The sequence below is a fragment of the Monodon monoceros genome, unplaced genomic scaffold, assembly GCF_005190385.1.
Source record: "Monodon monoceros isolate NGI ecotype Baffin Bay Population unplaced genomic scaffold, NGI_Narwhal_1 Super_Scaffold_19, whole genome shotgun sequence".
NCBI classification, from domain to species: Eukaryota; Metazoa; Chordata; class Mammalia; order Artiodactyla; family Monodontidae; genus Monodon; species Monodon monoceros.
The window spans coordinates 8,366,360-8,381,297 of NW_021703775.1; the positions used below are offsets into that span (position 1 = coordinate 8,366,360).

Genomic DNA, 14,938 nt, shown 5'->3' on the forward strand with positions numbered 1-14,938 from the left:
CTTCAGTTGGTCCTTTTTTCAGCTTGAACACACTCAGCTGTGACCCCAGTCACAGTAGGGGGTTCTGTGGAACAGGCGGTTCGGCGTCCCGACCCAGCGCAGGGAGTCATAAGCAGTGTGGCCCACCAGTCCACCCACACAGCAGTCACGGCAATAGGAACTCAGCTGACGTGGAAAACGTCAGAGCCAAAAGCAGCGCAAGTACCTCTAGCAGGACTAACGCCCAGTCGGCGAGCAAAGCCAGCGCCCTGGTCTTAGATTCACATGCCGTGGCCCAGGGTCACACAGCGGGCAGGAAGTCCAAGGGGGCAAAACAGAGCCAGCACGGCAGCCAGCACCATGCCCACAGCCCGCTGGAGCATCACTCACCACCGCCACCGCCAGTGCCTCAGCATCAGGAGCCACAGCCCGAGAGGCTGTCCCCCGCACCCCTCACACACCCGTCCCACCCAGAGCACCCCAGCAGCACACGGCACAGCTCGGAGGACTCGGACATCACCAGTCTCATCGAAGCCTTGGACAAAGACTTCGACCACCACGACTCCCCAGCCCTGGAAGTGTTTGCAGAGCAGCCGCCTTCACCACTGTCGAAAAGCAAAGGTAATCATGGGTTCTCACGGCCAGGAAAGCGTGACGTGTGAGGGGAGAGCCAGCGCGTGTTGCAGGGGCTACTGTGATCGTAGTTGTGATGAGCAGCTAATTTAGTAGGTGTTCTTCTGGCCCAGGTTCATCTCTGCTCTTGGACTTCAGCTTTTCCATATCAAGATGCAGATAGAGGTACCCATGTGTCATAAAAGATATTTGTATTTCTTAGATTACTTGCCAAATTCAGGAAGTTATTGGGCATCTGCTGTTTTCCTTTTCAACGGCGTGTGATTACTGTGTTACTGTGGCGGGTTGAGCTCTTTAATTGTTAAAATAATTTTAACAGAACGGAGATCATCTGCCTTTTAACTCAAAAATAGGGCTTCTGCACAAGCTGTGCTTTAGAGCGGGGCTGGCAGACTACAGCCCGTGGGCCGAGTCACCACCTGCTGTTGTAAAGAAGGATTTATCAGGACCCGGCCGTGCTCGGTCGTTCATCACGGTCCGTGGCTGCTTTTGTGCTGCAGCAGTGGCAGAGCTGAGCAGCTGCAACAGAGGCTGTAAGGTCCACAAACCAGAAAATATGTACTGTCTAGCACTTTCCAGAAAAAGTTTGCTGACCCCTGCTTTAGAGTTCTTCATGCTGTATTAGTTATCCATTTCTCAGTAACAGTTACCCCAAAACCTAGTGGCTTAAAACCCCACCATTTACTATCTCACAGTTTCTGGGGGTCAGGCATCTGGGTGCAGCTTAGCCGACTTCTCTGGATCTCACAAGACGGCAGTCAGGGCGTTGGCCAGCGCTGAAGCCTTTGTAAGGTTCCGCTGAAGGTGGATCTGCTTCCAGGTTCGCTCAGGTGGTTGATGGCAGGATTCAGTTCTTCACGGCCTGGTGGACTGAGGATCTGGGTTCCTTCCTGACTGTGGCCAACCACCTCTGCATAGAGCAGCTCAAAGCCGTTGTTGGCTTTACCAGAGCAAGCAAGTAGGAAGGCAAGAAAGAGAACAGGCTGGCAGGACAGAAGTCGTGGTCCTCTGTGACCTACTCTTGGAAGTGACCCCCCATCACTTCTGCAGTGTTCTCATTAGAACTGTGGTCCAGCCACACCCGGGAGAGAGAGTTCCACGAGGGCATAACGTGGGGCTGCCTTCTTTGAAGTCTACGCACCACACATACATAGGCAGGCTAATTTGTAACTTCCAGAATCAAAATGTGAAAAATAGTGAATGGCTTCTGGCTATATTTCAGTTTATTCCCTTTACAGCCTGAACTTTTTTGCATCTTCCTCTCTCTCCTGTGGCAACCATGCTAATACATTACTCTAAGCCTATTTAAGTCCCTCCCTCACTGAGGTACCAAGGAGTATTTGCCTTTGGTTTGCACAGGGAATAGGGAACCTGGCAGCCCTGAGAGGCCAGAAGAAACCTGACGCCCCAGAATCCGAGAGTCTTCTTTTAGAGAATTTCTTAGTTCCAGTGATATGAAGACTAGTTCTATGTGGTCTTCTTAGAATTACTTGCATTTGGATATTTAAAACAGTAGAAAGTCTTGAATAATATTTAACTTCTTTCATAGAAATCTTTTTTTGTTATCTCATTATTAATAGAGCTTACATATTTTAGGGTAATTTTTACAGTAATATTAAATGAATGCTTAAAGTTCCTTTTATAAATTAGATCAAGCTACATAATGTGTTTTTCTCTTATCGAGAGCATGAATAAAATAAACATATATTATCCCTTCTTACCACAAAGAGAGGCTCTGGCAGTCGAAGTGAGCACCTTGTTGCTTGTGTCTAAGATAGCCCTCTAACACCACCATAGGCCCGTTTTTCTTTTCAGGGCCATTCATCTAGAACTTAAAATTTAAACATGTTTTTTATTGTTCACAGTGGTCCGAGAGTCGACCTACTAAAAGCTGTGTAATGATGGAGCGTGGGTACCACATTATTAGTGATTCTTGAGCCCACAAGGAGACAGTGATTACCAGCTTCACATGAGCGGCCACCCCACTTGGTAGGCTTCCCACTGCTGCCGTGTGGAAAGAAGGAAAGAGCCAGATCTTAGTTGTGTTTTTTTTCTTCTTCAATAAGTGGTTTTATTGAAGTATAACATACATGTAGAAACTCAGTCTTTTAAAAGAACTTTAAAAGTTGGGCGTTGGGGGCTTCCCGGGTGGCACAGTGGTTGAGAGTCCGCCTGCCGATGCAGGGGACACGGGTTCGTGCCCCGGCCCGGGAGGATCCCACATGCCGCGGAGCGGCTGGGCCCGTGAGCCATGGCCGCTGAGCCTGCGCGTCCGGAGCCTGTGCTCCACAGCGGGAGAGGCCGCAACAGTGAGAGGCCCGTGTACCGCGAAAAAAAAAAAAGTTGGGCCTTGATCTTGGGGTTGCAAAATAGTGATAGATGATAAAACCATAGGCTCTTAGCCAGGTGGAACCTTTATCATCTCTCTAAAGCTTACCCCAGCGCCCCTGCTAAAATAGTCTCGTGTTTACATTAAAGAACCTTCTCTTTTCAGAAGCACCCTGTTCTCTCCCCTGCCCTTCCCAGTAGCTCAAAGAAATCTTCCTTGTAATGAGCTTCAGTGACGTCTGGCTTTTGGAGACTGTTCAGAAAGACCCTTCTTCATATGAACGGGGTCTCCCTGCTCTTGCCCTCTCTGGGTAGATGGCTTGCAGGCCATCCAGTCACTTCTCTAGTCATCCCAGCAGTCACTTTTCCTCCCGGGAGATGGGACCCAGAAATGCCCTCTGTTCATGGCTGCCTGAGCAGGGGCCCTACGGCTGGGCAGTCATTAGATTCTGTACTTCTGTGGCTTCTCCTCCTGTGACACGCGAGTCCTGGGGACTGGACAGGGGCCATTGCTGGACTGAGGGTTAAAACCTGAGAACGCACTGAACCTGGTGCAGCCATTTTCAGTGTCTGCATTCACTGCAGAAACAGTGGGATCTGCCGCCACCCTTGTTTCTGCCGTTGGCAGTCTGAGGGGCAGCTTTATCTCAGGTGGGGAGAAGCTGAGTGATGTGGGCTCACAAGGCCAGGCTCTACCTTTAGGCAGACCCAGATCAAATCCTGGCTCTGCCACTTACTAACTGTGTGATTTGGAGAAAATTACTTCCCTGAGCCTCCGTTTGTTACCTTTAAAGTGGAGAGAATAGCTTCTACTTACATGGTAGGGGGTAGGCACTGCTGTGGTTTTTAGGGCAGGAAATGGCGCTGCCATCACTAGGCTGCTGGGTTGCAGTTGGCTGTGGCATATCCCAGCGGGAATGTCTGCTTGGAACTCGGTCTTGAGGGTTAGGAATGGGATAAGCAGAGAGCTGAGGACAGAATCCCGAGGACAAGGCCAGCAGACAGTGTGACAGGAAGCAGGTAGCAGATGTGGTTGGCATGTCCCAGCAAGGCCAGAGCAGAGGGAGAACCGAGCTCCACAGAGCCTGGAGGACCTTGGCAGGAACGGTCTCTGTGAAGTGAGCCTAGAAGCCAGGTAACTGTGGCTTGGAGAGCACCTGACACACCAGACCGTTACCAGTGGCCGCTTCTTGGTGTGCATGTGAGGGCCCAGTGAGTGAGGGGTGGAGGTTACTCTTTAATCTGTAGTTTCCATGTTCTTTGATTTTTAACCAAAAAAAAAAAGATGCGTATATCTTGCAGTAGTATTTTTAGTGAAGAAAAAAAATAGGAGAACATGTTGCTTGAAAATATCTGTGGGCCAAGGACAGAAAGGGGGGTAGAGCTGAGAGCAGCGGTGTTGTCAGCGCTTCCTGACGTTCCAGACACGACCGCAAGTGCCTCGGGCACCTGGGTGATTGGCGTTGCACTGACCCTGTTTGCAGGGGGGAAGCCCAGTCTAAGAAGGGTTACGTCAGGCAGACACAGGAGCCAAGCCCAGGCCCAACCCGAACCCTCAGCTCGCAGCTGCACGACACCACCTCCTCCACAAGGAGGAGCAGCATTTGAGTAGGTAATTGGTGCGACCCAATACCCAGGGAGGTGGGTGGGTGGGACCCAGCTCCACAGAGTATACGAGGGCACGTGTTCCACAGGCGTGTGGACGCAGAGGGATTGGTAGCTTCTGAGGCCAAAGGGGAAGCAGTAGGGTAGAAACAGAAGGTAGAGGAAGTCTGGAATGATCAGACCTCAAATAGCTGAGATTTCTGTAGGCTGGGAGTCCACAGGACATAGGAATTGGATTTGCAGAGCAGTCTCTCGGGCAACATTGGGGACCCAGCTGAGGGTCACTGTGGCCTCCCTCACGCTTGTGCCGTTCTTCTCCATTGACTGTGCAGCCCACGGGTGAAGAGTGAACACGGGGTGGTTGGAGCCCTGCAGGGCAAGGACAGCAGAGAGACCGGGGCTGAGAACGTCGTGGGGCGTTGGCAGGAGAACAATGGGCGTGCCACGCTGTGCGGAATTAGCAGGACCTTAACACAGAAGGAGGCTCACCGACAGGGAGAATGGACAAGTCAAGGGCTGGGGCTCCAACAAGTCAAGTTACAGGGATGATGGAAGCAAGGGAATGAGAGGAGACCAAGGTGTGAAAAGGAGGCGTGAGGGTTTAGGGTTTGGGGGAAAAAGCAGTTCCGCGCAGTAACAGGCCCTCAGGTGCAGCCTGGAAGTGAGGTGTGGGGGTGTAACGGAAGTAAAGCCCATTAGCACCAGCGAGGCCACAGACCTAGAGGTCCACCGTCCTTTATACAACACTCGAGAGCCACCTTTTTTGGAATTCAGGTTTTCAGAAAGGTATACGATGACATGCCATGAGATTAATGAGACCATAAAAGCAGCTTCATGTCAGTTCAGTTCAGTTGTGCCACCAAAAGAGGTTTTGTTTCTAAGTGAGTTGGGGAGAAAAAGCTTTGAAAGCTTTTGGGATTTCAGAGTGACTGATAGAGATAGTCATCCCGACCTGTACCAGGCCTGGGCCTGGATGATGGGAGCTTGAGAGTCCAAGGTGTCCATGAGTCACTGCCAGGCTCCTCAGTGAACACTGGGGGTTGTGCAGGCTCCACTGTCGAGGCTGGGCAGAGTGTGTGTAGAGGGTCCTAGGGGTGCAGATCTGATGGGTCACCCCTCCTGCCTCTGGGCCGCCCACCAAGGGAACAGACAGACTGGACTTAGAGCTGAAACTAAAATCCACTGTAAACACTCCTCACTGCAAAGCAGGGCATCTGCTAGGTCCTGGTGGAGCCCGGCGCTTGGCTAGTAAGCTTTCTGCTCCCTCCTCTATTACTGTGTACAGCCCCACAGGCCAAGGTAGTTAGCACTTGGAGTGAAGGTAACCTGATTCACCCAACAAAGGCAGAGACGCTGGACGAGAGTGAGCAGAGAGAAGGGCTAGCGTAGGCTCTGGGGAAGCAGGCCCTCTGGGGTCAGCTTGCCACCAGGACAGGAAGTACGGTGGCTGCCCCTACATAGAGGAGCCCTCCCCACCCCGCCCTGGAAGAGAGGGTATTGGGTAAGTGTTTTGAGGCCTTGCTGCCCGGAGTTGAAGTCCAGGGATCAGCAATAGTGACGTAACTTGAGAGCTTTTAGAAATGTCGAATCTTGGGCCCCAACCCAGAGTGCCGAATCAGATTCTCTATTTAACAGTATCTGCAGGAGATTGGGATAACCTGTGTTGAGCCATTACAGCCCCACTCACTAGGGGAATGTAACCAATGAATGTTTTTGGGGGGTGGTTTGGGGCTGGGCCCATCTAGTAGGTTTTTTGTTTTTGTTTTTGCTTTATTCAAACAGTCACAAAAAATATAATCAGTTCACTCAGTCCCATGTAATTAATTTTTTTCATCTCGATCTTTCGTTAGCACTTTTATGAGTTCATCAGTTTTCCATTAGAGTTCTGAAAACGCTTATTCATTCAGTTCAGCAGTAGAGTCAGTTACCAGAAACCTGTACTTGTCAGTCTTTTCCATGAATTCCTTGAAGAGGAAACCCTTTTACAGGAACATTTCTGCAAAAGCATCAGAGTGCACCCAGAACTGTCTGTAAGTGACAAAGACTTAAAAATGACCACGGTTAAAGATTTGATGAAAGTTCATAACAATGCAATTGACAAGGAAATTTAGTTATTTCTGAGATATACATTTTAAAGTAATAACTAGAAATATGACTTATAACATTATACCAGAACATATAAGATTTTTAGGAATTTCATGTAATGTCCATCTAGTGGGTTTTTGGGCAGCTGGGAGTTGCCCTTAAAGATAGTGGAGAGAAATGCCTAAATGGGAAGACAGAAGCTATCCTTTCCCAGCATTGAGTTGTATTAAGTTTGCTCTAGAATATCCATGATATTTTATTTCTAGAATAAAGAAATCCAAAATCTAATCGAACATGATACTTCTGTGAAAACCCTAAATAACTGAACTCTGTGTGCTGCGTAAGGTTATGGCTGTGCGGCCTTTTTGTCTCAGTCCCGTGTCCCTTATTCTGCTTTAGCGCCTCAGAAGGTATGTACAGCCTTCTAAGGATACAAGGAAAACTATAACAAAAGAGAATATGGGTCTGCCCGCAAATTCATAGGTAATTCCTTTCCTGGGATAGATGTAAATTTTTTTCACTTAATAAAAATTCTTTTCTACCTTCTAGTGGGCTAAACCAGTATCTTCACTGTCTAAGCACAGAACTTAATATGACAAAATAAGACGGGAATTGCTACTGATTTTTGAAAACAATATTTACTTTAGCTTAAAGAACTCCTGAAGAGTTCCTTCATATGCACCTTTTGGTATGTTTCAGGTTATCATACTCATATTGACGTATCATTTCAGAACCAGTAGGGAGACGTAAACTTAACATGACCAGTACTGACCCAAATAAATCATATGTTGGTCTGTACTGTTTATTGGCCTCACTTAGACCTTTTAACCAGGCAAAAGATGAGGAGAAAGACAGATTCCTGTCGGAATGGATGATCCTCCAGAGATTCTTCCGAACCTTCAGTCAGGTGTAACTGTCATTGCCTGGCTTAGGTCCACAGCTGCCGGGCACGGCACACGTTCAGAGAAACCATTTGCTAGTAATCGAAATGGTCTTGAAGTAATTCTTTTGGGTGGGCATTAAGTGAAACGATTTAAAGTTGGAGAGAGACAACCAAAGCAACTTGCCCCAAACTAGCGATTACAAATTCCTTTATTCGCTTCTTAGTGAAGACAAAAGAGGAACTGAGTGAGTCGGGCGTATTCTTTAAATGGATAATTCATATTTTGCCTACTTTTAAAACGATTAGTGGTGGTTTAAAGGATTAAAGTACATGTAAAACAGTGAATCAAAGACAAAGTCGTTTTCAATGTTTTATCTGTTTGTTTTTAATTATGGTGCTATCTCAACAAAAACCTAGAGTAAAGTTCGTTGTTACCATTCAGTGTTAAATTGAGCTGCAAATTTCCTGGCGGCTGAGGCCAAAGGGAAGCACGTTATATAGTTCTCCTGCAGGAAAAGGAGGCAGGAGAGTTCATCTGAAAAACCAGACTTTGCTGGCATTGAAGTCCCGCTGAGGAATCTGAGGACACTGGGTGATAGACTGGGCGTTGTGTCTTTGTTGCAGAGAGAACGGGAATGTTCTCCACACAGAGGCTTTATATTGGCCGTGTAACGTTGAATCTTAACTCCCCACCGCATCATGCCTCACCCACACGCACAGCATCAGTGGGGCCTGTGGGTGTATATACAGTCACTTGTGGTTGGATTATCTCATAAGGGTCAGAGATCACTGTTAGGTGAAGATGCCGGACCCGTCAGCAGCAGGTGGTGTGGTGCTCGGTCGCACACACTTAGCAGCCTGCCTCGTGTTCTTGTACCCTCTGAGGTTAGCTCCCAGGGGTCCTGCAGGTGGGGACAAATGGTATTTGTCAATAAAGATTTTTGAATCCACTCAACTGTTAGGAAATATATACTTAATTAGGCCTTAAAGTAATGAAGAAACTATTTCATTCTGACCATTTTTAAGAGCATCCACCAACCGGATACCTCATTTTGAGGAGAGCTGACGCTGTCATCTCGCCGAGATGCAGTAGCTGCAGAAAGTAGCCCCTGTCGGAGTTGGGTGGCAGGGTTTCACACTCACCCACTGAGTCTGGATGAGTGCTTGTCACCTGTCAGCAGTGTGAGGTGGGTTTTGGGGCCCACTTTCTAACTTGCACCTCTTGTTTTCTCTCAGGCCTCCTACCCCAGAAGCACACACACAAGGAGCAATAAAGTACCACTTCTCACAGTCGCCAGTTAGGCATCCATAACCTCTCCATCACCTTCCTGCCCATGATGGAACTTAGGTGGAGAAGAAGCTTATGCAGAGAGTCCAAGCGGGACTTCCTGCTTCCCTTCCAGGTCTGAAACTTCGTAACAGAACTTGTGTGTTTGGGGATGGCAGCTTGAGATAGATGGTTAGGGCTTCGGAAGGCACCCCAGGTTTACTTTTCCAGCCAGCCATGGCCAACCCTTCTTGGGGGGAAGGATGCACAGGGACACCAGGCCTCTTCTTACCCCCTGGAGTCAGGACATGAAGACCTGGGCAAGAAAGCTTGTCACATAAGAGCACTGGCCAGCCTCTCATGGTCATTGTCATATCCTTAGCAGGCTTATCTTCTAATTTCTAGTTCATTGTTGATGATTAGAATTTAACCTGTCAAATGACTTTCCTCACTTTCTCTAATTTGGGCATTCAAATTATGTATCTCTAGAAGTATCAGTAGCCTAGGAGCCATAGATTATATACAGAAAAAAATTTTTCAGTGGTAGCTATGTTAAAAAGAAGTTTGTGTATTCATGGATTGCAAAAAGCAGCCAGTTTTCTAAAGTATGTCAAAAGCCATAAAAATATAATAATGCACGTGCGTCCTTTGAAAACCAGTAAGCTCATATCTGGAAATTTAACATCAGGAGATGATCTTACATACCTCATGTTTTATAATAGTGAAAATTGGAAACTAAGTGTCTAAGAACAGGGGATTTGTAATTAATGCAGCCTGTCATTTAAGGTAATTATGCCTGGAGTGTCTGTGTTATAAGAAGGACAGGAGATCATTGTCAACTTCCCTGAACTATGTTCCTTTTGTTTGTTTTTCAGTGAGTGGAACAGGGTGGCCCAGTGGTCAGTTGTGAGGTAGACATTTGTAAATCTCCCATTTTTCACGGACAGACAAGAGGTTAGAATGAGAGATCCAGTCTTTGGCATGTTGAGAAAAAAGTTGGAATAGAGTTTGGAAGGGTGGCTTTCAGGCCAAATGGACCTATTATTTGCAAAAGAAAAAAAATGTGTTTAGCTTCTTAGAAGTAAACAACACTTGATGTGTTCTGAAGGATTAATGTACTTGGCAAGGATTAGTACCCACGCCATGAACACGCCATGACTTGGTCACATGTGACCCCTTGGGGACTTTTTGCTTTTAAATTTCAGTGAGACATACACTTTTTTTTTTTTTTTTACTTTTAAGGTAATTATAGATTTACATGCAGTTGCAAATAATAATGCAGAGAGATCCCTTGTACCTTTTACCCAATTTCCCCCGATAACATGTTGCAGAACTGCAGTACAGCATCACAACCAGGATACTGAGTTTGATGCAGTCAAGACACAGGGATCCCTTATGGGCCCTTTTCTAGCCACACCCGCTTCCCTCCCACTCTCCCCCTCCCCCCAGCCTAAACCCCAGAGGAGGTTTAATCATTTCTCCAGTCTTATAATTTTGTCACTTCAAGAGTGTTATGTAAATGGAGTGAAGCGTGATTCTGGATTGAAACCTGAGTAAGTTGTCATGAAGGATTGAGATGGAGAAGCTTCTGGGCTTGGGGCAGCAAGTCTCAGAGCAGGTCATGCTGTTGGTGTATTTCACTGTTCAGAAAGGCCCAAAACTCACTTCTGCGGCTCAGCAGACACTGGCTCTGAGCACTTGCTGCATGCTGAGCCTTGTAAGGCACTGAGGATGGAGAGCTCAGTGCGGCCTAATCTCTGCCCTTCAGGTGCTAAGACTGTACGAGGAATAGAGCCTAGGGGTGAGTGTTGATCGCAGTAGGTCAGCCAGCATCCTCAGCCAGGAGTCTGCTCGCCGATGGTGGGAGGGGGTAGACGTAGGGTGAGTGGCCTCCGGGACAGTTTATCCAGGCAGTGGTGTGAAGCTTGAGGAACCTGTCATTCATGTTGCGTATATTTCTCCTTTGGTCACTGCTGGAAACATACTCTGAGTTTACTAAGCTGCTTCTCCCTTCAGCTTGTACCGTCTTTACTTGGATGGGTTAATTTTCTATTACTGATCACGCATCAGTTAAGTCATGGTTCCCATAAGGCTAGGAGACCTCCAGTCTCCTCCACTGTGTACTGAGTTAATTTATCTTTGAGAGGGCAGTCTCCCTCAGAATTCCTATTCCCACTTCCCAGGTTCCTACTCTTGCTTCTGTGCCCAGCAACAGCACGGGGGTGTGAACTGGTAGCTTGGCCTCTGGAAACTGAATGTTCCACGATGGGCCAAGGGCTAAGGAAGGGCTCGGGACAAGGCTAGAGCAGACCTGGAGAGATAGATGGGTCCAGACTGTAAAGGAGTTTGAACGTTATCCTATAGAAAACAGTGAGAATCAAGTTTTTGTATTTAAGAAGTGTTTCAAAAGGAAAGTAATGCTGTTGGCAGGGTGGAAGGTATAAGGAGAGACGACAGGAAGATGGGGCCGTTACAGTAGGCCAGGCACAGGGCAAGTCCTGAGCTGAGGAAGTGGCAGTGGGAGTGAGGTAAGAAAGGAATTAGAGGTCTTAGAGGTAGAATCCATTTGAGTGACTACTTGATGATGGAATTGGGCTCTTTGGATCATTTCATCCAGGTGGCTCGGAATTGCCCAAATTCTACTCTACTTCAGGTACCTTTCCTCCTGAGACTCCCACGGGATATACACACACAGAGGTCACGAGAAACCGGAAACAAGGCAGCCGATCCTGTGCCTGCAGTGCCAAGCTCAGGTCTCATAAATCTGTGTGGAATTTACAGCCCAAGCCAAGGATTCTGAGATCAGCCCTACATTCCAGTCCCCAAGAGGGCTTGTTGACACCGATTGCCGGGTCCCCCCACCCCGGGTTTGGTTCAGTACACCTAGAGAGGGGCCTGAGAATTTGCATTTCCAACAAGTTCCTAGGTGTTGCTGATTCTGCTGGTCTGGGAAAACACTTTAAGAACCGGGAGCCCTGAGGAAGAGTAGAGACCCGTGGGAACAAGCTTGCCAGCGGCAAGAGGGAGACACGCCACCCCGAGCGTGCAGCCTCGCAGGGAGCAGGGACTGCTTACGGGTACATGTGGGCCTGTCCTCCGTCTGATCCACTCAGATCATTAGTCCTTCCTCTAGGGAAGGGGCACTCTCTCCTCTCCCACCAACTTTTGAACTTGGGAATAGAAGCAGCAGAAGAAACCATACATGACAGTGAGGTAGCCACTAGCCTGGGTGATGGACTGATGCTGATACTGTAGAGCAGTGATCCTCAGCCTGGCTGCATAGTGGGTCCACCAGAGGAGCTTGTTAAAAATATACCCACGTCCAGGTCCCACCGAGAACCACTTAATCAGAATCTCGCGGGGTGGAGCCCTGAGCAGTGTTCGTTAAAAGCTTCCTAGGTTGTTCTAAAGTGCAAGAACCATTATTTTAGACTGAGAACCAAAAGATGTTTCTAGGTTGTTTAACTCAGTTTGGGACATTTTAGATTTGAATTGCTTATGTCAAATTAATTAAAGTTCAGCCCCAAAGGAGAATATGAAAGGAAAGGGAAGAAGTTCCAAGGGCAGATTTCCAGGGAACACCAGCAAAGATGAAGCCAGGTGTCAGAAGAATCACAGTACCAGAAGAGGGTGATGATGCTGGGGTCCAGCAGGGACAGGGAGGGGGACAATCCAAAGAGTCCAGTGGAACCGAGAGGTCTTGTAGAATGAGAAGTGCTAGAGGCCACCCGCACTGACAGTTGGGCTGTTGTCAAAATCACATTCTATAAGGTGCTGGGGACAGACGTCCACGGGCAGCATGTTAAGAAGTCAGAAAAAAGAAAAAAAAAGAAGTCAGTAAAAGATGGGGATTTGGAGGTAAAAGTGTAAACTACTCTTTCATGAAATAAGATTTTTTAATTAACTGCTGGTTTGCTGTTTCCTTTTCTCCTTTATTTGTACATCTATGGCTTCAAAATTTGAGTGCAGGTTTTTTTTTAATCACTTCCAGATCTTTTCTATTTATCAAGGAGGTTTCAGGTTACTGTGAATACAGATTATTTATACAGATAATGCCTCTCATCCAGTGAACCTGAGCATGATAAAAAGGTATAATTTCAGGCGGGAAATGCATTGCATGGGGGTTAATGTCAGCCATGCGGGAAAATTTGAAGTGCTTTCAGCATGAACCGCTAGACACTCAGACTCCGAAATCCGAGGGCTCTCAGGGCCAGAGCAGGACAGGTCCTTCCCTTCTGCCGCAGACAAGAGGGCTCTTGGCGTTATGTTATTGGTGTTCACTGCAGTGTTCCCAGGACACGCCACACTGCCTGGGAAACGGCAGGCACTCGAATGTGTCGAGGGTTGTTTTCTCATCTGTCTTGGGAACAGCCACATCTTTTAAAATAATAGGACTTCCTTGGCAGTCTAATGGTTAAGACTCTGTGCTTCCAATGCAGGGGACGTGGGTTCGATTCCTGGTAGGGGAGCTAAGATCCCACATGCCACGTGGCCAAAAATAATAATAATAATAAAAAATATAAAATGCTAAGGTTGAAAAAATTAAAATATAATAATAGGCTTTTCGTAGTTCTGTTTTACCCTCTGTCCATATATAACATTAGCTGGTACTTATATGCCTGGTACTGTCCTAAGGGCTTCATGTAATTCCTCATCACAACTGTGAGGTCGTCTCCCCCAGTCTGCAGGTGAGAGGCCAAGGTCCCACTGCTAGTTAGGGAAGAACCAGGATTTGGACCCAGCTACCGGGGTTCTCAGCACCCTGCAAGTGACATACATGCAGCTCATCCCGTGTCACCTTCAGGCTCCCATCTCCAGAAAGATTTGAAAGGATCTCTGGTTTTCACGTCTGTGACTTTTCAAAGCTACGTCACCCTCCGGGATATAAAAAAGTACAGGTGACCCTTGAACAACAAGGGTTTGACCTGCACGGGTCCACTTATACATGGATTTTTTTTTTTTTTTTTTCAGCAGTAGAGACTGCAGTACTACACGGTCCATGGTTGGTTGAACCTGAGGGTACAGAGGGGCCAACTATAAGTTATACACCGATTAACCTCCTGCAGTTCAAGGGTCAGCTGTCTTCTGAGAGACGTACAGATTTGTCACAACTAGTGGGTTTGCCAAAGCTCATGGAACTGTACACTTAAAATGGGTGTATCTTATTGTCTATAACTCACGCCTCGAGAAAGCTGATTTTTTTAAATATTCTAATCGAAAAGTCAAACATGATTTCAAAAGCTTTAGAGAAGAACTGAAGTAGAGAAAGAAACAGTTATTAGTCAGAGTTCAGTCTCTTCAAAAAAAGTTTTAATGGCTTTGTTTTCCAAGCTGTTTAAAAATCAAGTGTCATTTTACATTCATTGTCATCCCCAGGGAAAGGAAAGCCTCTTCAGCGCAAGGTAAAACCACCTAAAAAGCAAGAGGAAAAGGAGAAGAAGGGAAAGGGAAAGGCCCAGGAAGACGAGCTGAAGGACTCCTTGGCCGACGACGACAGCTCCTCCACCACCACAGAGACCTCCAACCCAGACACAGACCCGCTCCTCAAGGAGGTAGGACGGCCCCGTAGAGCAGGGTTCACACACAGTGAATGTGCTGTGTTCAACACGTGCACACATTCTGAGGGCTAGTGCTCAAGAGTGCACAGACACGCCCAGGCAGTCACTCCCCTGCAGAAGCTCCACAGCGCTGGGCGTATCTTCACTTCCCCCGGGAACAAATTAGGAAGCCTGCTAATAAGGTGAAATAGTTAGAAACTGGAAACACAGCTTGAAAGTTAGGGACCATCTAGAATAGTAACGACTCTGGCTCATGCAAATTGTTTCAGATTTTAAGTATCAAAAGAGGATGAGGAGGGGCTTCCCTGGTGGCGCAGTGGTTGGGAGTCCGCCTGCCGATGCAGGGGACACGGGTTTGTGCCCCGGTCCGGGAAGATCCCACATGCCGCAGAGCGGCTAGGCCTGTGAGCCATGGCCGCTGAGCCTGCGCGTCCTGAGCCTGTGCTCCACAACGGGAGAGGCCACAGCAGTGAGAGGCCTGCGTACCGCAAAAAAAAAAAAGAAGATGAGGAGGAATTCTGTCACTTTGATGGATTGTATTGGCCGTGTCCTGTCAGATCACCGCTGCTACAGCGGGCACTGGGAGCAGGTAGAGCAGGG

At 47.6% G+C, this 14,938-nt stretch overlaps 1 protein-coding gene across 2 annotated transcripts in view; it reads left to right on the forward strand.

The window, feature by feature from the left end:
- The window catches only part of TMEM131 (transmembrane protein 131), a 193,471-nt gene that overhangs the window by 162,464 nt on the left and 16,069 nt on the right, over nt 1-14,938 (forward strand). For both annotated transcript variants that reach the window (XM_029232608.1, XM_029232607.1), the window contains exons 31-32: nt 23-600; nt 14,157-14,332. In XM_029232608.1, coding sequence (XP_029088441.1) covers nt 23-600; nt 14,157-14,332 — 754 coding nt within the window. The remainder of the gene's footprint in view (nt 1-22; nt 601-14,156; nt 14,333-14,938) is intronic.